This window comes from Tripterygium wilfordii, chromosome 14, assembly GCF_013401445.1.
Source record: "Tripterygium wilfordii isolate XIE 37 chromosome 14, ASM1340144v1, whole genome shotgun sequence".
NCBI lineage: Eukaryota > Viridiplantae > Streptophyta > Magnoliopsida > Celastrales > Celastraceae > Tripterygium > Tripterygium wilfordii.
The window spans coordinates 13,450,894-13,474,467 of NC_052245.1; the positions used below are offsets into that span (position 1 = coordinate 13,450,894).

At 37.5% G+C, this 23,574-nt stretch overlaps 4 protein-coding genes and 1 pseudogene across 13 annotated transcripts; 2 read left to right on the forward strand and 3 right to left on the reverse strand.

The window, feature by feature from the left end:
* Positions 1 to 992: 992 nt before the first annotated feature.
* LOC120014073 (pentatricopeptide repeat-containing protein At3g06430, chloroplastic-like) lies at positions 993 to 3,580 on the reverse strand. Its single transcript, XM_038866003.1, has 2 exons — positions 3,034 to 3,580; positions 993 to 2,695 (listed from the first exon to the last, which is right to left on the reverse strand). The coding sequence occupies exons 1-2, from the start codon at positions 3,418 to 3,420 to the stop codon at positions 1,577 to 1,579; spliced, it is 1,506 nt and encodes a 501-aa protein (XP_038721931.1). The 5' UTR covers positions 3,421 to 3,580; the 3' UTR covers positions 993 to 1,576.
* Positions 3,581 to 3,806: 226 nt separating this feature from the next.
* LOC120014282 lies at positions 3,807 to 8,011 on the reverse strand (annotated as a pseudogene).
* A 401-nt stretch (positions 8,012 to 8,412) lies between these two features.
* On the forward strand, positions 8,413 to 12,057 carry LOC120015189 (pto-interacting protein 1-like). Of its 8 annotated transcripts, none has more exons than XM_038867456.1 (9): positions 8,413 to 8,577; positions 9,088 to 9,178; positions 9,526 to 9,773; positions 9,874 to 10,000; positions 10,391 to 10,664; positions 11,076 to 11,208; positions 11,363 to 11,449; positions 11,564 to 11,572; positions 11,687 to 12,057. In XM_038867456.1, the coding sequence occupies exons 2-9, from the start codon at positions 9,097 to 9,099 to the stop codon at positions 11,816 to 11,818; spliced, it is 1,092 nt and encodes a 363-aa protein (XP_038723384.1). In that variant the 5' UTR covers positions 8,413 to 8,577; positions 9,088 to 9,096; the 3' UTR covers positions 11,819 to 12,057. The 8 variants fall into 8 exon arrangements, with proteins under 8 accessions (XP_038723384.1, XP_038723391.1, XP_038723392.1 ...); XM_038867464.1 differs by having other exon boundaries at positions 8,414 to 8,577; positions 11,564 to 11,609; positions 11,687 to 11,812; XM_038867460.1 differs by having other exon boundaries at positions 8,430 to 8,577; positions 9,538 to 9,773.
* A 227-nt stretch (positions 12,058 to 12,284) lies between these two features.
* LOC120015188 (probable receptor-like protein kinase At5g18500) lies at positions 12,285 to 16,098 on the reverse strand. Its single transcript, XM_038867455.1, has 8 exons — positions 15,616 to 16,098; positions 14,386 to 15,026; positions 14,180 to 14,284; positions 13,780 to 13,902; positions 13,537 to 13,707; positions 13,272 to 13,401; positions 12,894 to 13,106; positions 12,285 to 12,749 (listed from the first exon to the last, which is right to left on the reverse strand). Exons 2-8 carry the CDS (start codon positions 15,009 to 15,011, stop codon positions 12,627 to 12,629), a joined length of 1,491 nt encoding a protein of 496 aa, XP_038723383.1. The 5' UTR covers positions 15,012 to 15,026; positions 15,616 to 16,098; the 3' UTR covers positions 12,285 to 12,626.
* Positions 16,099 to 17,156: 1,058 nt separating this feature from the next.
* On the forward strand, positions 17,157 to 23,405 carry LOC120015489 (probable sugar phosphate/phosphate translocator At3g17430). Of its 3 annotated transcripts, none has more exons than XM_038867943.1 (10): positions 17,157 to 17,465; positions 17,645 to 17,924; positions 19,366 to 19,473; positions 19,561 to 19,592; positions 19,755 to 19,805; positions 20,568 to 20,629; positions 20,723 to 20,984; positions 21,624 to 21,889; positions 21,991 to 22,085; positions 22,842 to 23,405. In XM_038867943.1, exons 2-10 carry the CDS (start codon positions 17,841 to 17,843, stop codon positions 23,022 to 23,024), a joined length of 1,143 nt encoding a protein of 380 aa, XP_038723871.1. In that variant the 5' UTR covers positions 17,157 to 17,465; positions 17,645 to 17,840; the 3' UTR covers positions 23,025 to 23,405. The 3 variants fall into 3 exon arrangements, with proteins under 3 accessions (XP_038723871.1, XP_038723872.1, XP_038723873.1); XM_038867944.1 differs by having other exon boundaries at positions 17,203 to 17,465; positions 17,804 to 17,924; XM_038867945.1 differs by lacking the exon at positions 17,645 to 17,924 and having other exon boundaries at positions 17,203 to 17,465.
* The last annotated feature ends 169 nt before the right edge of the window (positions 23,406 to 23,574 follow it).

Here is a 23,574-nt window from a genome sequence, read left to right on the forward strand (position 1 = left end):
AATAGACCATGAAGCTTGCTTGAGTATATCTTTATAGATGGAACTGGAAGGGAAAAAAAAAACCAATATAATATTGAGAAATTGGCGTCACAATTGGCTTGCTGTTGCTTGTGTAACAATCAAGTTTACGAGTTTGATATTGCTCTTCCATGAGCAAGAAGCAACAGAGAAATTAACCAATATAAGACGAATAATACTATTATTACAGAAGACTAATTGGAATGGATAACAAAAGATCGCGTGCATCATGACCATCCGATCCAATCCGATCCAAAGGGTACAAAACAAGTACAACTGTCATAGCTCAACATTGTCAGTATACCAAATCCATGTCTAAACCATAAACAAATAAAAATAAAAACCAATGTCTTTTTGATTTAATTTAATCTAATCATCTAACTTCAATTAATACATTAATGGAGAGGTGCACTTGTCCAAGAAAATTGCATTGATCAGGCATTTCTTTCTTTATGTAGTTCGATTTGAAACAATCAAGTGTTGGTGGGATTGTATTGAAATGACCTTTTCAATCCCATCTTCTTACCACCATTCATTCAAGATCTGGAATCTCATATCACACGCCTTGTTTTTTCAATTGAGTTCAGTTCATACCAAATCAAAACCCAAATTTGATAATCGATTATTATCTCTCTTTGGTTGCTTGGATTGAGATCAAAGTTTCCAACTTGATGGTTAACTTGTGGTATCGTTGACAGTGATAGAGAATGGGGTGAGATACCCTTGTCTTCATATTCCAATTTTTGTGCAAAAGGAAAACATCGTTCAACACTTCCTCGCGATTTGTAACCAACCCCTCTGGAGATTAGGCCACCCATGCCATGCTATTAGTTATATATGACTTTTTTGTGTTTAATCCTAAACAAAGTGTGAACTAGTACAGTAGGAAAGTGGGTTTGAAGAAGCGAAAGGACCTTAAACATCATCAAATCAAATGGGCAAATACAATGCAGGATTGAAAAAATATTAACTCATAGTTCTACAACCACCAGCTGCAGTTTCAACATCTTTCAACAACTTCGTAAATCATATGATTATCTTTATAGGCATACAAAAGGAGGGAACGCATCAAAAAGATTAAGCCACAGAGTTGTACACATCAAAGAAGCTAGATGGTTGTTCTTCACTCTTTAATCCGACAATCATAGCTTCCTTGCACATCACAATAACAAAGAGCAATCAATGTTAAATTGGTACCTTTGGAGGAACAAAAGGGCCAACGAGATTAACTCAACTTTGCAGAGGTGATGATTAACTTGTCAAGTGCTTGGTACAGGAGATGGCTAAAAAATTTATTGCAATAGTTCTACCCATGTAATGAGATAGGGAGCAATTGCAGGTTTAGTTATTCCACTAAGTTAGAGCTTGACCGCCTACCGCCTATCTTTTTGAACTTGGCAAATAATGAACATGAGTTTTACAGGAGACCAGTCCACAAGCACTAGGCATATGCCGGCCACATTGCATCCCTATCAGTGATCTCACCACATGCTGAATCCAGTTCACAAGAATGTTGAACTGTGTAATAAGTAGATATGCAGTCTTATCTAGACTTCAGTCAGGTGGCCTCATCAATCTCTGAACCATTGGCAAGCACCTCCTGTTTCTCCAGCTCCAGATCATATATCTTGTCATTCATGCCTTCCTTTCTAAATGCTTCCTCCATGATAGAGTAGGTTCTTGAATCTGGAGTGCAGTGCTTATCTTTCATACGCTTAAAGACCCTCTCCATCTCCATTAAATCATCTGCTTTTGCACATGCAGATATGACTGAATTATAGAAAGAGGTATTTTCAGGAATCTCAAAGTTTGCTGCCAGCTGAACGGTGCTGATAACCTTATGGAAAACACCTGCATTGGCATATCCATTGATAAGACAGCAGAAAGTTTTAGTGTCTGCTTTCATACCCTCAGCACGCATCTGATCAAACGTGTACTCCATATGTTTTGCATCCCCTGCATCTGCAAAAGCCTCAATCACATTGTTGAAAGTTGACGTTGTCCATGGAAACTGAGCCTTGCGCATGTACTCCATCACTGATGACATCTTATCATACATTCTTTTCTTCCCATAAGCACCAATCAAAATATTGAAAGTGCGAGTTTCTGGCTCAATACCAAAATTCCGGAACTTCTCATACCATCTCTCCATCATATCAATCTGACCCTTATTGCCAAACACACTCAGTATGGTATTCATAGTCCAAACATCAGGTTTGCAAGCAGTACTCTCCAACATCCCAGATAGAACTTTCTCCATCTGTTCGAATTTCCCTGCTTTGCCGTATCCATTTAACATTATATTCTGTGTAACAGTGTTCGGGATTATTAGTCGTCCAGCCATATCTTCATACAAGGATTCAACTAATTCAAATTGTGTAGCATCAACACAAGGTTTGATCAATGTACTGTAGGTAAAAACATCAGGCTGGCAACTAGGCAGAGTTTTCATTTGGTTAAGAATAGAGAAACCTTCATCAATGAGATTTTCGCGACAATAAGCTGCAAGCAAGGCAGTGTAGAGTTCTGAGGTGGGTTCCAACCCCTCTTCGATCATCTGGTCAAAAAGCTGACGTGCTCGATGAGGTTGTCGAGATTTACCAAGCAGAACGAGGAGTTTCATGTAGGTCCCTTCCTTTGGTTGATAAAATGGTTGTTCTCTAAGCATCTCAAAAACCTATTACAAGACATGCACCAACAATGAAAGAAAATTTCCCACAAAACTTTTTTCTTAAGTGCTACAATTTCTTGAAGCAACTAGTTCCATAGAAATAAAAAACGGACAAGCTGAGAATCAATTCAAAATCCCCATCTAATAATTCACTTTCAAGCACGGACTCAACCAACCCAACACAATTTCGTTAGGAGTAATTCACAATAAGTAAAAAGGGTAAAATACAGTCAAAAAGGCAGGATTTTTACTCAATCCATTATACTAATTTGCAGTAACAATTCACAAAATGGGCATATACAGAAACCTAAAAAGCAAAGAAAAGGAGAAGAAAGGAGGCAAACCTCAAGGGATTGGAGCCATAGCTTTTTATCAATGGAGTCAGATAAGGCCTCGGTGACAGTGTTGACCCAGGCCTTAGCCTTGTTTTTGCGGTCCAATTTCTTCTTGATATTCTTAATAGGTGGCTTTTTCGAAGTCCCAACCACCGAAGTCTCTGATATTCCAGCCCCAGGGAACTCTCCTTCTTTCCAGTGCCTCTTCTTAGTAGATGATGATGATGTGGGTCGTCTAGTAGATGTAGTTGTTGATGCGGCAGTGAATGCGCAGAGAAGAAGAATCCTGGAGGTGTTGGTGGTGAATGGAGTGGCTGCTGTTGTGTTAATGTGGGGTTGAAAAAGAGGAGAGGGAAGCAGGGCAGAAGAGAAGGAGAGCGAAATTGAGGACGCCATTGCTCACCCTGGGAATAGGTGTAGTGGAGTGGGCGAAAAATCTTTGTTGAGATTTCAAGAACCAGAGTTAAAATGACCTACTTATCCGTGACCTATCGAGTAATCTGGCTCTGGCTCTGGCTCTGGCTCTGGCTCTGGCTCTCTCTTTTCATATTAATTTTGCTTTTGCTTAATCTAATCCTTTCCGGACCTTCTTATATATAGGAAAAGGAATAGGAATAGGAATAGGAATAGGAATAGGATGGGTCCCGTCTCTTGGCTAAAGCATATACGCGCTAGCTAGCAATATGTATTTTTTAGATGTACATTCATTAGTCTGCGCGAAATTTTCAAAACATCAAAGCCTGCTTACTACTTTCAACATTTCCCTCCCACATAGCATAGGATTGACAATGATATCAGGTATATTATCACTGGGAACTATGCATTATTATCTTCCGTACAAATCTCAGGTACTCCCACATTTCCCTTTAGCTGAAAACTAAACTGGAAAATGGAGAAAAAAAAATATATATATATATATATAAACTCTCTTTCCTAATTCCTACTCAAACTAGATTACTACTATCTTAGCCTGACCCGTACTTCAAGAGTTCCCATCGGAAGGGGCGGAGCACATTAATAACTTCAGGTGATCCTCTGAATATCAGAGCCACGCACACACAAACAGCCGCAATGGCCACCAATGATACCACTGCTGGTCTGTAGACTAGTGAGGTTCTTGTGTTGTTGCCATAAGCTATCTTCTTCTCACACATTCTGCAATGCAATTTCTCCGTGCTTTTCTGCAGCATTTCGGTTTGGAAGATGGTAGCTTTCAATGATTTCACCACATCTTTCGGCTTCTTATTGCAGTCCATGAGGGAGCCAGGGATGTCGAGTACCACATGTTTACTTTCACATCTCTTCTTGATCTTCCTCTGGACGAGATCTGTGTAGGAGTCATGGCCTCGTAGGCATGCATAATCATAAGGTGTGAAACCCATACTATCACGAGCGTTTTTCCATGCTTGAATTCCCACCTGAACATGGCACATCTATGTAAGGCAATGCTTCAAATGAACTGGGATGAGACGGATAACAATTAACAAATCAGTGCAATTGTGCAAACATCTCCAGAAAAATTACAATCCACTTGATTTCAAGCAGCAACTGACTAAAGACTATATGAATGCACCCACTGCCTTTTAACTGTGAGTCAGTGAAATAACGTCAACCGATTCCTTTATTCATTTTTCAAAACCCCTTATCCCCAAAGGTCAGGCCAACTGAAGAATGCCATCCTTATTACAACAGATCAAAAATATCATAACATGTACCCAAAAAAAAAAAGACATACCAATCCAGGATCATCAGTCAAGGCATCTAACACGTGCTCAGAGCCATCTTTACTCACCGCCACATGAAGAGGAGTCAACCCAGCTGGCCCAGTAGCATCTGGTTTGAATATGAACCTGGCATACAATGCATCAACCTGTTGTGTTTGCTCAGATCTTGGGTTATCTGTTGCTTTATCCAGGACATATCTTAGTAGCAGTTCTACCATAGGCGTGCAATTTCTGCTTACAGCTTTGTGGAGCAGACCCATATCTAACAAGGCCTACTCAACCAAAGAATGCTCCCCTACGTCAACTGTTCCTCCAAAAAGAATGCTCAAGAGTTTCTTCACTACAGCACACCAATCATGTTCCATCGAGAATTCTATGAGCCATTTAAACTGTTTAAAAGGGAAGAGATCTCTGTTGGGATCCAAGTGGCCCAGCCTAAGTTTCAAGCAACTTCTATGGAGAAGCCAACCCATTTCATGTATAAAGTCCAGTGCTTGAGTTTTGGAATCAATTTCTTCAGTTGTGTTGTCGACGTCATCAATAGTCTCTGCCACCTCAATTATGCCTTCAAGTTCACAAACCTCAGCACACACTTCCTTCTCTGCAACTATAAATGGAAAGAAGCTACCACTCAAACCATGGTCTTCAACCTGATAGAACCAGATGACCAAAACCAAGTAAGGAATAGGAGAACCGTATGCAAACATTGGATGATTGATGGATGGTAAACCTTTTCTCATCATCAACATCATAATACTCATAAAATTCTTTATCCCAAACAATATTAGGGTCCGCTATATGAATCCGGATGAGAAATTAGTGAGAATCCATTGCATGAATTCTTTTTCGTCATTTGTTCCTCTTCAAAGGTACAATCTTGACTAATCTATAGAGACCATGTCCTAGAGTAATAAGCACAATGCGAAGTTTTTTTTTTTTAGGGACTAATAAAACCAAGGAGAAAGCCATTTCAAAGAGCCAAACCCTCTCTAGATCTGCATAAATGTAGGCTGAGATTATTTGAAACAAGGAAACCTCTTGGCGAAACCTGTTAAATCTGTAATTTTATATTTTTATTAACTCCGTCAATTCCATTAAAGATTTTCCATATTATAGGTACAAGTAAAACATACTTCACAAAATGTAAACCATAGCAGAGTTAAATGAGGGAAAGAAACAAGCAGATAGTATACATGGTGGTGGGTTGGGAAAAGCCCAAGGCTGATTATCTTTTTTCCTTTTCGATTGCTAAAATTAAGCGGGAAGTGACCTCTAAAGAACAAAAGGGTTTAGGGAATGTCCACTGAGATGATTTAAACAAACAACTGTTGCTCAGGACTAAAATCATTTAATCCATCTCTCAGCAACTCCCAGTCAATAATGTAGACACATTTAGTGGATATGTTAATAAATATAAACCACAGCAGAATTCAATAGGAAAAAAGAAATGAAGTATTAATGGAAAGACAAAAGGAGATGAAAGCACCTCAACAAATCCTCTCCCAGTAACGTTAGGTACAGAGCAAGAGAAGCTCAGCCACTGGAGCTCATCATGCTCGTTGCTGACGGCATCAGATCCCCTCATCAAGCCATAACAAGTTTTCTGTTCCAGATATTTTCCCTCTAGAGCACAGAGTAGCCTGAAATCAGATCTCATGACTTAAATAAAGCAAACCTTTAAGTCAATAAATAATTTACAATGAAACTTGATACTCGAGAAGTGTTATCTATGTTCACTGGGTATGAGAGAAAAGAATGAAGGATTGATGCATGCAATTAAATGGAAAAAATACCGCATTGTAGGCTGAAAAAGGTTAAAGCCTTTAACTACGAACTCAGTTCTCTCTGATAGTGACACTGCAATTGGTTTGATGCTTGAGATCCTGCAATTTCTGCGACTTTTTACTGGCAAAGGTGTGTCTAAGACAACCTGACCTGCAAAAAAAATTCTTTCTAAAATGATATTCTTCTATTTTAAATGTGTCAGCAGAATTCCACATTTGTCAGCAATTTTACAGGCAAAGAGCAAAAAGAGGGAGGAGTTTCTAACATCACTCTTCTGTCTCATTAATGTTTTCTTCCACCATTACACTTAGAGTTAGAGAGAAGACAGAGACAGAGAAGGAACAAACCATTATAAGTAAATGCTACACAGTCACGAACCCAAGCATACACCCATCCTGTTCTCCAAAAAGGGTCGTTGGACGCATCAACAAGACTTCTCAAACAAGCGCCCAGATCATTGCAGAGCTGTATTAGACGACCATGATTAGAAAACATTATTAATGCTCTTTGCAATACGTAGATCAACAATTCTAATCACATCAACAAGGAAAGCATACCTCCTCCCACAAGGGTTTTCCCATACGAAGATATATTGTTAATATAATACAACCAGGCTTAATATAGCTTTCAACATCCGTAGAACTATGGGATAACCAGTCAAGAATCTGAATATTTTAAAAGAAAATACAAATCAAATCATCTTGCCAAAAATGTACTAAAGCAAGGTATCCAAACACTGGCTAAGAAAATACCTGTGTTCGAAGGACAATCGGAAGATCATTTGGACCTTCACCAAAGAGTTTAATATTATAGTACTTTTATTTTAACAGTTTTCCCCTAACGTCAACTTTTACTTCACCAAACACCTTACAACATATTTCACAGCTTTAAACTCAGCATATTTCTCACAGCATTTCCGCTAGCATTAAAAATCCAGCTTTCCGCTCTGCCAAACAGAGCCTAGACTTTTATTAATATATGCTAACTCAAACGCTCACCTCCTCAAGTCTTATGCTAGCCTCCACCAATTGAAACCTTCATTACTTAATACAAATACATTCATCTTTTGCTTACCGAATCCAATAAAAGTAGTCGATGCCTTCTTCTTAGTTGTTCTTTTAATTTGCTTAACAAAACTGCAAAAACTTTTTACAAGTTTAAGGATCAATTCTCGTTTAGTTTTTCTTTCTACTTGTAAATTATACTATATTTAATTCATATATATGTGGGCAAGTTGCATGGTTTCATTCATTTACAATATTTTGGTCAAAATAAAAAGTAGTTACTGTATTTGCTTGCATCTCTCTTGAGAATTCATAGCTAAAAGTTTTGAAGAATGATCCTTCTAAATTGTAATACAAAAAGACAAATAGCTTAGAAAACCTCAATTATCAGAAACCAAGGTAAAGGTCCCATGCACTGCCATCCCAGACAACAGCATACACCAAACCAAATGTTTTGCAGCTCAACTCTACCATCATTCCCTCTTATTTACGTCTCTCTCTTCTCTTCTATTAATCTGTTCATTTCATTTTCTTCTATTAATGCCGTCTAACAAGTTTTTTTTTTACAAAAAAAAACAACAAAAAGAGAAGAAAAAATACAGCAAGACTTACTCTTTAATTCCTAAATGCACTTAGGCTCTATTAGTATGCATAACTGTTACACTTCCTAGTTAATAATTGGAATGGTAAAGATCACCCCGACCGATTGAATCCCCTCCCACGTTTAAAAAAAAAGAAGAGAAATATATGTTTTTTCATGGCAAGTTAATAAATACTAGTTAGAAATATATTTTTATTTTTCAGACAAGTTCAAAAGAAAGACAGCTACGTCAATGCAATGTCATTTACACCCCCTAGATTTTCCTTCCTACAAAATTCGCGGGTGGTGATATGGTATCCTAGACTGTCTGTAGGATATCCGGGTCCTCAGATTTCTGTATTTTCTTCTGCCACTAGCCCACTACAAACCTAAACTAACCTGCCGGAGTCGTAAGACTATTCTACGCTTCTTACGAGGTTGGTTGGTATTTGGCAACTTGGTATGCTTTCTTTCTTTCTTTCTTTCTAATCAACTTCTATTGTCTTGTTTTGTATACTCTCTATGATCAGATCATCAACAAGACAACAACCATAAATTCTTTTACCTGCTGTGAATTTTAATGGACGATCTTTAGTTTTGTTTCTCTTTTGTAATTGGACTGTAGACCCATCTCATCTTGTTTAGGATAGAAACCAATCGGTAAAGTGGTTTAATTTTTTCTTCTTTTCTTTTGTTTTGTGTGAGGACTGAATTTCGCTGGTGATAAACATATATGCTGTGGGATTTGAATTCGATTCGTTTGTTTAATCTCGTCAAACAGTGCATAAAAACCTCCTTTTTCCTGAATTGCGTGGGGATGCTTGGGACTCAAAAGTCTAATGTTTTGCGCTATTTTAGCTTATCTTTTACTTTCATTTTGAATCTTTCTGTCTGTTTATTGATCCAAATACATGGAACCCATCATTCAAACAAATGAAAACTGAAGTCATCTTCTTTATTTTCATGCCAGCTTCTGTCGATGAGCTGCTTCAGCTGTTGTGTTGATGAGGAAAGCCATAAAGCTTATGATACTGGGCCTTTCATGCCAAACGGCTCAACAAGTAAATCCGTAATCCTGAAATACTTGTTTAGTTTTCTTGCTATTTCATACTTGAATTCTTAGAAAAAGCAATTCAATTTTTTCCTGGGCGAATGCCTTGGGGCTTCGCAAATTTGTTTGCAAGTCAGGACTAATATCATATTTGCTTTTCTGTGCTGTACATTGATGCATATGAGTTTTGTCTGAATTTCCTGGTTTAGTTTTTTGTGACGACCTTGCATCAAAATGATCTCTTATTGTATCTACCATGTATCCGCATCTTATCAGCGCTCCAATTTTATCTCCCCCATTTTTTTTTCCCCTTTTCAATTGTTCTTTCTTTTGTTTCTGAATTGTTTGATCATTTAGGCAACAGCGCAGGTTATCATGTGAAAGAAGCTGCACCAAAGGATGTGCAGACTGTATTCCAACCCGTTGCTGTACCTGCTATTTCAATAGATGAACTGAAGGAAATTACAGAAAATTTTGGTACCAACGCTTTAATTGGTGAGGGTTCATATGGAAGAGTATATCATGGGGTCCTGAGTAGTGGGCAGGCTGTAGCTATCAAGAAGTTGGATTCCAGTAAGCAGCCAGACCCAGAATTTTTATCACAGGTTTGGCCTATAAGCTTGCATTATGCTCAGTCCTGCAGCAGCTGTATACAATAACTGCATTTGTAATTCAGATTGTAACAGTTTTCCTACAACTGTACAGGTTTCAATGACATCCAGACTAAAACATGAGAATGCTGTCATGCTTGTTGGTTACAGTGTTGATGGCCCTCATCGTGTCCTTGCCTATGAATACGCTCCTAATGGATCCCTTCATGACATTCTGCATGGTGAGTCATATTGTGCCCTCCCCTTATTTCATCCCCAACCTTTTTCCTGAGTTTTAATATTGATTAAGAAACTCTTCAATCTTCACAAAGTTTACGTCTTGAGACTCCCAAATGGCTACATTGTTGGTATTTGGCCGATTTTGTTTATGTTCGTAAATGGGGCAACTCTTCTATGCATTTTGAACATTTTGCAATTTTTCTGACGAAGGATTCATGTAGCCAGCCAAAATGTTTGGGATAAAGGTTTCGACAAGGACGATGAAAAAAATTTGCCATTGGGTTGAGACTTTATGGTAGAAAAAAAAAACCATGGTTAGATCTTTCCCATCAAGTAAAGATATGATAGTTCTCATATTTGTGGTGATACATATAAATTATTTGTGAATATAGGACGAAAAGGTGTCAAAGGAGCGATGCCTGGTCCAGTTTTGTCTTGGGCACAAAGAGTTAAAATTGCTGTTGGGGCTGCAAGGGGACTTGAATATTTACATGAAAAGGCCCAACCTCATATCATCCATCGCGACATTAAGTCCAGTAATGTGCTACTTTTTGATGATGATGTTGCTAAGATTGGTGACTTTGATTTGTCAAATCAAGCTCCCGACAATGCTGCACGTCTTCATTCTACTCGTGTACTTGGAACTTTTGGTTATCATGCTCCTGAGTAAGCCACTTTCTTTTGTACTTGATTATGATTTTCATCTTTTTATCTGCCTTCATATAATCTTATTTACTCAATCATGTCATGTGACAACTGCTGAGACCCATCTCCTTGGTTTTTTGTCTTGGGGTTCCATGATAACGTGCAGTCAAAAACGTGTCCATATAATATCATAATTGTTAAATAAATAAAAATTTGATTTACCTTGAAATTAATAGAAAGCCAATCCAAGCCATTGGAGAAAATAAGAATACCATGTTAGCGTCATTCAATTAACCACTAACTTATTTGTGACCTGAATGCTAATATGAAATTGATCCATCTCTTAGCATTGAGAGTACTATATTTTCTATTCTTTACCTTTCCCCTCAGAACAAATTGAAATTGGAGTAAGTCTTGTGGTTCAAATGGCAGATATGCAATGACAGGACAGTTGAGTTCAAAAAGTGATGTTTACAGCTTTGGGGTCGTGCTGCTGGAACTGTTAACTGGTCGTAAACCTGTTGATCATACGCTGCCACGTGGACAACAGAGCCTTGTTACATGGGTACTAACTTAATATTGGATGTCATCTACCAGTACTCATTTTGTGTCATTGCAAGTCTCAAGGATTTCTTTTTTATTTTTTTCCTTTAAAGAAGAAACAATTACAAGTTAATGGATTACTTCAGTTGATACCTTGTGATTCTGGGTTTTGTTAGGCCACCCCAAAGCTCAGTGAAGATAAGGTGAAACAGTGTGTTGATGCTAGGTTAAATGGTGAATACCCTCCGAAGGCAGTTGCAAAGGTATTGAAAATTTCTCTCGGTCACTTCACACTTGGTAAGTTGATCTTAACCAAGAATGCTATAAATGGTCATTTAACTGACTTGTACCTTGTGTACTCTTTTTCTGTTTGCCAGTTTTGGAGTGTAAGTGGAAGTGTTTTGGCTCTTTCTTAGGAATTAGGTCTCTTACATGATTAAATATATATTCGTTATGGTTTAATTTATTCCGAAGTTGCTAATCAATTGTTTTTGGCTTAGATGGCTGCTGTCGCTGCCTTGTGTGTGCAATATGAAGCTGATTTCCGGCCGAATATGAGCATTGTAGTCAAAGCTCTCCAGCCTCTTTTGAACACTCGATCTGGTCCCCCAAGTGAAACGCCACGTCCATGAATTCCCCATTGAGCCTTTAATCTTTCTTGCAAAGGAGGGCATGGAGATCAGTGTTGTAAATGCTTGCGGTTGATCATTTTTGTAAACTTTTTTCTCAAAATTTACTGGTTTTTTTTTTTTGTATTCTTCTTCTTTATATAGAGAATTATACTATAAATTCCATCATGTAAGATCAGGGTAGGATTTCTGTACCATTTGTTGGTAGCAGCATATAAATTGAGCAGCCTTGTTTGTCCCGATCTGCTTTCTGTAGATACTTTTGAATGACTGATTATTGTACACCATTGACAGGACTTTAAAGCCGAGGATAAAATGTTAATAAAAGTAGTTGAAACATTCAATTTGAGTTGCCCCTGCTGTCATGTTACACAGCGGACGACCGTGCGGTTGATGATTGTGATATGCGGAACAAGGGAACGGAGGAAAACAAAGCAACGTTAGCAATGTGCATTTACATGACTTGCAGTTACTGTAGCCAAAGAAATCACATTCTAATTTCATAGGTATCAAGAGGTGATTTCCTTTCGAGCGTTGGACAATTGAACTCTTGATGCTCAAAGTTACTACTGTAAAGCAAATCCTGTACACACCACTGGAAAGGGAGGGTGTCCTATACCAGTCTCATTTTCAAACACAAAACTATCTTCTCTCCAGCATTCTATGTATAAAAGCATATACTGAACAAGGAATATTCCGATCCCTCCAATTCAATGCAAGCTTAATTTCCCTACTGCCCGTAATTTCAAATGTGGTGGAAGCATAAGGATCACAATTCTGCTCGTCTTTTTGTATGATTTAAGGTAGATGCCTATGCATTGCTGTTTCTTCTGCTGTTCAACCTTGATTCAGGATTGTCACTCTTCTCAGCATCAGAATCCCTTGGAGAATCAGTCTCTGTGATTCCTACTTGATTCCTCCGTCGTCTGCGGTCCTGAAAATCCAACCCAGACAAAATAATTAACGATTTGGCCATCTACCTTATTAATATGTTTCTTTTGACATGATGTTTTTTCAGTAGCATCATCGAATTGAGTAGAATTCAGTTGCACCTTCATACAAGATTTCAAAAACAAACCTCTCGAGGTAAAGGATATTCCTCAGACTCAAGCATGCGAACGACGTGGCTCATTTTCGGTCTTTTCTCAGCATCTGGATCAAGACATCTCAGGGCAGTCAAAAGAGCACGCTTAAGGGCACTTTTTGATGGTCTGTTTTCAAGGATAGGGTCTACAACCTCTTCTGAGTGCCTTCTTGCAACCATCTTTTTTAGCCATTCGACCAGATTCACCTGCAATATGGACCCAAATGTTCATGTACAAAACTTTACAGATAATAGCTCATGCAAGTTAATATAAGAAGGAAGAAATGGCTAAACAGAAAATCAACAACAAAAATGCTCTGGATAAAAAAAATTTCAACGCCATTCAAGGAAAAATAGATCTTTACTACATACCTCATTCTCTGGCCGAGCATAATCCACTGGATCTCTTCCTGTAATTGCTTCCAAGAGCACAACCCCAAAGCTATAAATGTCACTTTTCTCATTCAGAAGTCCAGAATTGACATATTCTGGAGCAACATAACTGACATCATTCAAAGAGCGTGTCAATTTCCAACCAAAGGCATCTTTAGCTTCTTTGGTATGGCTTAGGGAAATTGAGAGAGAGAGAGTATGTATAAATAGCTATTGTGCAGCCAAAGATGATCAGAATACTCACCCAAAGGTGCCCATAACTCGGGTTGTAATGTGACTTTTTCCGGCACCCAACAACTTGGCCAGACCAAAATCAGATATCCTTGCATCAAAGTCATCGTCAATCAATATATTACTGGATTTTATGTCCCGATGCACCACTTTTGGCTCAATTGCCTCATGCAAATAAGCGAGCCTGCAATGAGTTGTAATATAAGTGAGCCTCAAGTGACTTAAAGAGACTCAGATTGAGTAGATGACGACTTACGCCTTAGCAGTGCCAAGCACAATTTTCATGCGAGCCTCCCAAGTGAGATATCCAGACTGTCGCATATTCCCATGGAGCCATTGCTCTAGATTGCCATTGTTGACGTATTCATACACTAACATCCTAGAATTCACAGCAGATAATATCAAGGAGTGAATGAAAAGCATATAAACATGTGAGCAGGAGACTACTTTCTATTTTAAACTGTAAATCTGGATATTGAGTACAAGAAGTAGAACAGAACTAATGAAAAACATGCAAATTTATACGTCAAAGTACTTAAATAGTTAACTCATCAATTTGGAAATCCTCTTACTTCAATGTGTTTCCTTAATCTCTAATTCTGAAATGAAAACCACAACAAAACTCCAGTTACTTTTCATTCCAATTTAAGCAATACCTCTGTGTTCCTTCCATGCAGTAACCCAGAAGCCGAACAAGATTTTTATGCCGCACGTGCCCAATAGCCTCAACTTCCACTCTAAAATCTTTGTCTGCTTGTCCTCTAGAAGAAAAAGACATCAAATGAAAATGTCATTGGACTGGTATTTCAGTCATAGATGATCGATCAGCAGGGAGTTTAAAAAGAATGTCAAGGCAACTTACAGATTATTGAGGAGCTTCTTAACTGCAACAGGAGTTCCATTAATCAACTCGCCTCGATAAACAACTCCATATCCACCGTCACCAATGACATTATCTTTAGAAAAAGAGTTTGTTGCTACTTGTAGATCTCTTAGTGTAAACCAGTGACCCCAGCCCAAATGAGAGAATTCAGGCAGGCCGGACAGAGGAGAAGGTGCTGATAAAGGATGTGATGAAGGCCTTATGGTCAAAGATGCCCCAGGGGTCCTCTCTTCTGCCAATTTAGGTCCAACATCATCTTTTGCTAAATTATTAAAAGGACCTGATTCGCCTCCATCATCACAGTTTTTAAAATGGATCAAAACCTTCTTCGATTCTTTATCACTTAATTTATCAGTGAAGATATTGGAGCCAATATTTCTGGCTGAAACTTTATCAACTCGAATTTCTTTGATTTCTTCTGGAATGATTGGAATTTTAGTTATGGGAAGCAAGCTATTAACTCTCAAGGATTTCTTTCTAAAACTAAGCCAAAGGCAGACCGCCAATATTACGACACAAACTACTCCCAAACAGATGGTTATTAATACCCACAATTGAATTCCCACATATTTTCTGGAAAGGGTGCTCTTTAGATCAGATGCCATCCCTGCAGGTGAATGCTGAAAATACAAAATAGAGGAATTAAAAAAAGAAAATCTAATGAACTTCACAACTCCAAAGATTTTCACATATTTCAGCATTTTATTTCAAATTCAGGGACTAACTTTCAAAAATTCAACTGATTCAGGTTTTTAGGGAGTTCCATTAAAAGAAAGTTCAGAATATGCTAAAGAATATGAATTCCTATTTCGAACCATAGTCCACATCCATAACAAGGAGAAGTAACCCACTTTGAATCTCAGAAGAAACTAAAATTAAACGCAAGAGTATGCAGTGCCAATACTATTATTGGGGGAGAGGGACACTGGGGGAGGAGGAGAGCACAAATACACGTATTGTGTTGATGAAAAACTGAAAACGTCATGACTGAAATTAACATTATATTTCTCTAACACAATCCAAGAAGAAAAGCAGAACCCATATATCATTTGACAAGAACGAACAAGAAAGCAAACAAGAAAGATTGAAACTTTCGCATTCATCAAAAAAACAAAAGATTGTAACTTTCGCATTCGAAGGCTAATTGACGTAACTAAAACAGGGGCAAGAAAGAGAAGAAATTTGAACCAAGAACGAGAGTATGCTTACAATAAAAAATAAAAAACCTTCCTGTGAAGCGCCTTGTCCACACTGTTGTTCCCGGAAAACCAAAAGATGCACCAATAAAAAGTATAAACCAAGTCCTTTAAACAGTTAGAAACTTAAGACGACTCAGTTGAAATTTGAAAATAAGCCAAATGGCACCCACAGAAATGGATTGCATTTCGAAAGTCTCCAAATTGAAGGGAATATTGCGGAGGTTTGCACTTCTGGTTCACAATTGGGTGGGAAAATGCGTAGTTGTCAGCGGTAGGCGATGAGGAAAGGACAAGAGAAGCCTCGGATTTTAGATGCTGTTTCTTAAAAAAAAAATTATATATTTTAAATGGAGCTTAATTGAAGGAGACAATTAAACAAGAAACTAAAACTGAAGAGTAGGAATTCAAAAAAGAAAAAGACTCTTTATGATGAGGGGAAGAAGAGAAAAAGGAAGGAAAATAAATGATTATGATTACTAGAGACAAGCTAAGCTACCAGGCTGATTTAAGATTTGTTTAAGCTTTGATTTGTGAAGGTTTTCTTCATTTCCCTTTCTTTTTTTCTTTTTTTTTGGTGAAATGAAGGTTAGAAAGTCAAAAAAGATGAAAAGAGACAAGGCACCAGATTTAATGACCCATAACCAAAATGATGCCTTCATAATGAACACTTATCCCCTAATTTTACTTATTTAAAATATTTTAGAGAATTTGAAACTGAGATGGTCAAAAGACAGACAAAATACCATAGGTTCATAACCAGTACCAAGTACCAACTACACGGAAAGGTTTTCTTGTACCCAAAATGCCTCTTATCCGGTCTTGGACAAACAAACAGACATTGTCAGATGATGAATCATCATAGTGTGTGATGAGAAATCATGAACAACATGAATAATAATGTTAATATGGAGTGAAGCAACAGTTGAATGAAAGGGAAAGCAATCTCCCCTTCCTTTTTCCCCCACATTCACATAATCATTCAAAAAGAAGCTGCAGCTGTATCCTTATTTAGAGAAGAGTAGTGGAGGTTTCCCATGACATTATTATAAATTAAGACCAGGGTCAACTTAGTTAAATATGTGTCTTCTTCCCCGAATAAAATGATATATTATTATTATTATTATTATTATTATTATTATGGCTGTATAATTAATTATTTAAGGAATTAAATTCAAAGTATAATCTGGTTTCCTTACCTGCTGCGTCCAACCACTCTAAAGTTTAGAGTCTCCAACTAAGGCGGTCCAAATAGCTAAGCCCAAAGCCCAAATCCCAAATCCAAAAGCCCACATCCCAAATCCTAAAGCCATCCCCATCCATGAGAATATTACATCACAATGTGGTGTGGATGTTGATGACTTGAGTCACATTAAACATGTGTATGTATTGTATGTAATGTAAGTACGTATACACATGTGATGTATGTATGGTTTATCTTATCCATTATTTTTATTTTTTTGTGGTGCGCGCGCGCTCTGATTCTCTTTTTCATTGCGTGGGTGGGTCAATGCACATAGGAAAGTAAGAGGGCTTCAGACCCGTTAGTTTTCAACTCTGAAGGCCCACAAAATGAAAGCCCATACAACTGTCTTCCTTGTTTTCGGTTCGAGACCACTGTGAATCACATTCACAGCACATGCCAACACTAACTACACTGGAATCTGGAAGCCGATCTATTCTATTTCCTTCCGCAGATTCTCTCTCGCCTCGCTTCTTTCCTTTATTGTTATCACCGGAGCTTGCTCTCACGCTTTCTCTGCGTGCTGTGCTGATTTGCATTGATCGGTGACGGACGTGGTGAACATCTCTCAATTCTGGATTCACCTTCAGATTCTCATTATCAGCCAGTGATTTCGACAGGTAAACTTAGGATTCCTATAGCTTATGCCTCATGCATCAGATCAGAGCAGGCCCTGCATATTCATTCGATTTTCTAATTTCCCTTGTTTTTCTTTAGCTTCATTGCCTACCATTGTTAAATGCCTCTGATCTAGATCTAGTCGCACAAGCTCAGTTGCTCATTTTTGCATTCTTTGCAGGTTAACGAAACTGCTGTGATGCTCAAACTATATTAAATCTTATGATGGTTGTGCCTATGAATTCCTCCTTAGGGTTTTGATGATTGGTGCTTAATTGACATGGTTTCCACGAACAAAGCTAGTACGCAGTTATAGCGAGGGATTTTTTTATTTTTGCAAAAGTTTTTCATATTAGAGGAAGGAAACAGAAGCCAAAATGATCAACAAGTCCCTTGTACTGACTTACTTCTACTTACTGATCTACCTTTTACTTTCTTCGGGAGTCATATTGTACAACAAGGTAGTGCCCCCTTCCTTTTCCATCTTATTTTAACACTCTATTTTGGACAATTTATTCGCCTCCGGTTCTTAGCTTCTGGCGTAGCATGTGTGTACTGTGAAATGCATTGATATAAAAGTAATAGGGTAATATCAAACATTTTTTGTCATCGTCAACTGACCTGATTGAAGTCGTCCATTATCCATTTTGAATGCCTTCTGTAATCTCTGAATTTTGGATGCAGCTCTGTTGATTTGCCGTCACATGTTTGAAATTACTTTCATTTGTGTAGCCCTCTTCTAGGGATGCATTTTTGTATTTGAGTTAGGCACATAACAAAATTCATCACGTTTTCTTGGAAATCTACATTGTTCCCTGGTTGTTGTGGGTGATCATCTTGATTTTAACTTCCTTGAGAGGGCTGCTTGATTTCCATTTTCCTTTAGACTGGCTTAATTGATTTTCATGTTTTAAAACCCCCTAAATTTGTTGGGTCAGTCTCTTCAATCATTGACCTATAGCGAAGATTAATGCTTGGTTTGTCATTATCAAGTGGGATAATACTATGCATCGATAATCCACATGAGAATGCACTTTGAATGTCTTACTGTAATCTTTGAATTTTGGGTGCAGTTTCGTTGTATCGTATTTGAGATGATTCTCACTTGTGTAACACTCTTCTTGGGGTGCATTCTTATTGTTTGTCAGCATATAACAAAATTCATAACCAGGGGTATTTGATTTTTGACATTTATTTCATAAGTTTTAGCTGATCTACCTTTAGTTCTGTCCATGCCTGGATCTACCTGTGCGAAGGCTTTCAGGTTAATCTTTAATTAGGTCTTAATAATGTGATTGTGAACTCCCCGCTGCATCTGTTTAGTACATTTTGTATTTTACCTTCAAATCTACCTATTTTCACCAGTTCGATGTTGGAGACATCCCTGCTTTGAACGGTTCCCTACTTAGTTTTAGCCAACTCGTTACATTTGCACAAGGTGCAGTGTTCCATTCCTCCCCACCTCAAAATATGTTAAAAATAGCCCCATAACTTTTCTCCGAAAAATAAGGCTGCCTGATCTCCATATACCTTTAGGCCAACTTAATTGGTTTCTGTGTTTTAAAGCACCTAATTCTCTTGAGGCAGTCTCTTCAATTGCCCATCCTACAAAGTTTGTACTCTCAAGGTGTTATAGACTTATAGTGCATTATAGTGCTAGGATTAAGAAGTTCCAAGGCTAGCTCTAGTTTCAGAGCAGGTGTTACCTGCCTTGCATGTCTGAAATATTGTGCTCATCACTAGATACTGGCAATGTGTCTCCTTTCTGTCTTATGCATATATGCATTTAAAACCCTACATCTTCATGTAGATTTTTATACCCATATGTGCTCTTTCTTTATATGACTAAACAAGAACTCGAATTATTATAAATTATTAAAGAGCGTGCGAATTTTATTGCAGTGGGTTCTCTCTCCAAAATATTTCAACTTTCCATTTCCTATAACACTTACGATGATTCATATGGGGTTTTCTGGCATGGTTGCTTTTGTCCTTATACGCGTGTTCAAGGTACATCTTATTATTGTTATTGTTTTATGTTTCTTTTTATTATGTTGAAGAGGATATGTTTAAAGCTTTTTATATGCTGATATGCAGGTTGTTTCTCCTGTCAAGATGACATTTGAAATGTAAGCGAGTTTTTCTTTGCCTTCAATATGATTCATCTTTTTTGCGGACTTTTCATTTATTCAACTTCTTTCGCTTGAATTATACATCTTTTGGTTTCTCTTAACGTTGTTTTGTTTCTCTTTATTTTTTACTTAATTCTTCTGATGCATTTTCTGTTGCAGATATGCAACATGTGTAATACCGATAAGTGCCTTCTTTGCTTCAAGTCTTTGGTAAGCACTTAGATAATTAGATCTAGATTGAGCTCTGTTCAGTATGGTAGGTTGATGTTTTTATCATGAAGAACTATGTGTATATGCATCACATAGGTTTTGTCTTACCATTTTCTGTATTGAGGTCAATGAGTGTTGGCATGCCTCATTAGCTATCATGCCGTATGAGTGGGTTTGGCTTTAATGTAAAGATGCCTCTACTGAGTATCTGAACGCCAACAACACAATGAACATGCATTAAGGGCCCAGGTGTTACGCTTTTCTGTGTTTGTTTGCAGAATAAGGAATTCTTTTCGAGTGTTCATGTATCAAAGGCCTAGAGGTCATCAGTTCCCTATGTAATTTAACTGGAAATAGAATGTCTTTCAATACTTCCTGTATTTCTAACTTGGATTTCAGCTTTTGTCCCTGCTGGAATACACCAAGTCATTTTTGATAGAAATGAACATTAGAGAATCAGAAGTTATTCTGAGCGAATCATGTTGGATTTTCTTTATGTGCGAAGGAACCATTGATAGAAATCGTATTGTTGTTGAATGAGTTGGCGTCTCAAAATCACTTTGAATTTAGAGCATCTATGGTTGTATTATTGTCATTTTGCTAGATTTTCCAATCCATTGGTATTTTATTAGAAAAGGTGTGGAGAGAATCATCATCTGCTAGAATTTTGATACATTAATCTGTATTAAATTTTGCTGTATGATTATGCTGGTAGTGTTTCAGCAAGACTCGATGTTGACCATTCTTTCCTTTTTATTATAGGTTTGGTAACACAGCTTACTTGCACATATCTGTGGCCTTCATCCAGATGCTTAAAGCTCTAAGTATGTAGCAAGAAAGTGCACCTATATTTGTTCTTTTTATATATTTTTTTCCCTGATTAAATGCCTGCTTATTATTCAATTTCATTGTTGCAGTGCCAGTGGCAACATTTATCATGGCTGTTATGTGTGGTACTGACAAACCAAGGTGCGACGTCTTCTTGAACATGGTGCTGGTCAGTGTTGGAGTTGTCATTTCCTCCTATGGGGAAATTCATTTTAATGTGGTTGGCACACTTTACCAGGTCACCGGCATTTTTGCAGAAGCTCTAAGACTTGTTCTAACTCAAGTCCTTCTACAAAAGAAGGGCTTGACTCTAAATCCTATCACCAGCTTATATTACATAGCTCCTTGCAGGTTGGTGCCTCTTGAATTGTTTTAGTGTATCTTGCTAAGGCTTATGTTTTGGTAGCATATCTTCCGGGCGGTGTTACCAGAAGAAGGATTAAGTTATCTTAGTAAATATGTTCAACCAACACTTTTGGCCACTAACATTTTAAAAGGTCTCATGATTTTTTATCCAAACATAGTTTATATTCTTTATGGAGAAGTAAGGAGGCAATGTTGATTGTGCAATTTATAATGGTTACTGAAATACAAATGTCGACTTCTATTACACACTTACACGAGTGACACCGACTGTATCTTTTATTGAACATGATAATTAGGGTTTCATACGAAGATCCGGCATCCATCCATCCTTGAGTTTTTTGAATAATATTGATTTTAATATTAGTTGTTTTTAAGCCTTCAGCCTGTTCTAAGTCCTAAGGAGTGGCTACCACTAGGTCAACAACTCCTTGTTTTGTTGCTTGTTTCCTCTTTACGTGATATACTTTTTAATTTTATTGTGCATGATAAATGTAACAGTATTGTTTTATTTTCCCAGCTCTTCCCTAAATGATTATGGAATTTACTATCCTTCTATGTAAATATAGAGGAGTAAGGATTATTGGCATGATGAATGAGCTTCTCACTGATACTTTTTATGTGCAGTTTTCTGTTTCTTTTTGTGCCTTGGTATTTACTTGAAAAGCCTCAGATGGAAGTTTCGCATATTCAATTCAATTTCTGGATCTTCTTCTCCAATGCTCTTTCTGCTTTGGCCCTGAACTTCTCCATATTCCTAGTAATTGGTAGAACTGGAGCAGTCACAATCAGGGTTGCTGGTGTTCTAAAAGACTGGATACTGATAGCCCTTTCAACTGTTATATTTCCAGAGTCTACTATAACTGGGCTTAATATAATTGGCTATGCAATAGGTATATTTCTCTCATTTGAGATGTGGAAGTGTTTTTTCACAAAAACTACTTTGCCTCTATTGATTCATTATTAATCAGTTGATTTTTCCCCGTCCTTGCAGCACTTTGTGGTGTTGTCATGTATAACTACTTGAAGGTTAAAGATGTCCGAGCATCTCAACTCCCTCCTGAAAGCATTCCAGAAAGAAATGCAAAGGTGAGTCTTATGTAATTTATAAAGGTATAGTTTGTTGGATTAATTACGCGTCTTCCTTTTAAGTTATTCAAACACATTAATATGGAAACAATTTGGTTTTCCTTTCATGGTAGCCTCTAATAATGTAATTTGTTGAAATTGTTGAGATGTATTTATATTTTATACCTACCAGGGATGTATATTGAATGTAGCACTTGATAGGAACGAACAACAAAAGAGAATCAACATGGTGGATTCAAGCTGTTTCTCTTATGCATTCATGTAGTTTTTATTTATGTCGCCAACTCCAAATTGTTTAGGACAAAGATGAATAAGGATGCTTAAGGTCTAGTTGCTTGTTTTTTGCTATTGGCTTTCATTCTGAATGGAGGAATTTAGCTTTTACTTGTTAACTCTCGTTTTGCTAAGGATGTCATTCTGAATGGAGGACAGAGTCTTTTACCCACCGAACCATCTTTTTCATTAGACAGATTTTTGAATGCTGTCCAAGATTTTTTTAGGTTTTATCTTGTTTGAAAGAAGTAGAAAATACTAATAAACTGGAGCTGCTTACTGCATCAAATGTTGTCTGTAAATAATTGGTGACTGCCACAGTGAAAAGTGTAAAGGTTTCTGAAAAATACTATTGAACCGTCATTGCTTGCCTATTTTTTAATGTTGCCTGGATATTGTTCATTGAATGATCAAAATTTTTCATGCTCGATGTCCATTTTATCTTGCCTGTAACAATTGTAGTTTTTATATTGGCTTATATAGGATTGGAAGTTGGAGAAGAAGTCATCTGATATATTCGTGCCCAATAACAGTAGTGATAACATCAGGGCTGGGGCCAGTAACCTTGATGCTTCTGATATGAATGTTGATGAAGAAGCACCACTAATGCCATCATCAAGGTTGTCGCATATTGGACGGACACATCTAACCAATCATGGTGCATAGTGTCTGTCAGCCGAAGTAGAGATATGTGTTGGAGTTATTTTTTGGGAACATATAGATGCAAGTGGAAGGCAACTTATTTTATCCTTGCATCTTATTAAGGGAAAATATCTCCCCTTTCCTTTTCTTCCCCAGTACGGAAATTTATGTGTTCTACTGCAGGCGAGAGAAGAGGGCAATTCATTGTAAACGCTTTATCATTGATAGCATTTGCATCCACGGTATCTCTGTTATAGTTTTTGTAGATGGTTGCCTAGAACCCGTAACTGGGTTAAGAAGCATCCGCCCATGTAGTCAAAGTGTTATGATGTGGCCAAGGGAGACATTTTCATTCTCGTTTAGTTGGCCAGTTAAATAAATTAAAATATGTTGTTGACCCCATCAGTCGTTAGATTCATGTTTTATGCCATTGCCAAACTTAAATAGATTAGTATTTGAGCAATTGATCTGACTAAAGCTTTTTAGTGCATGGATATATGCTCCTGATCCATGGTCACATATCATTGAGATGGCATTGAAGCATATTGAAAACTCTTTCAAATTCATCTTCACT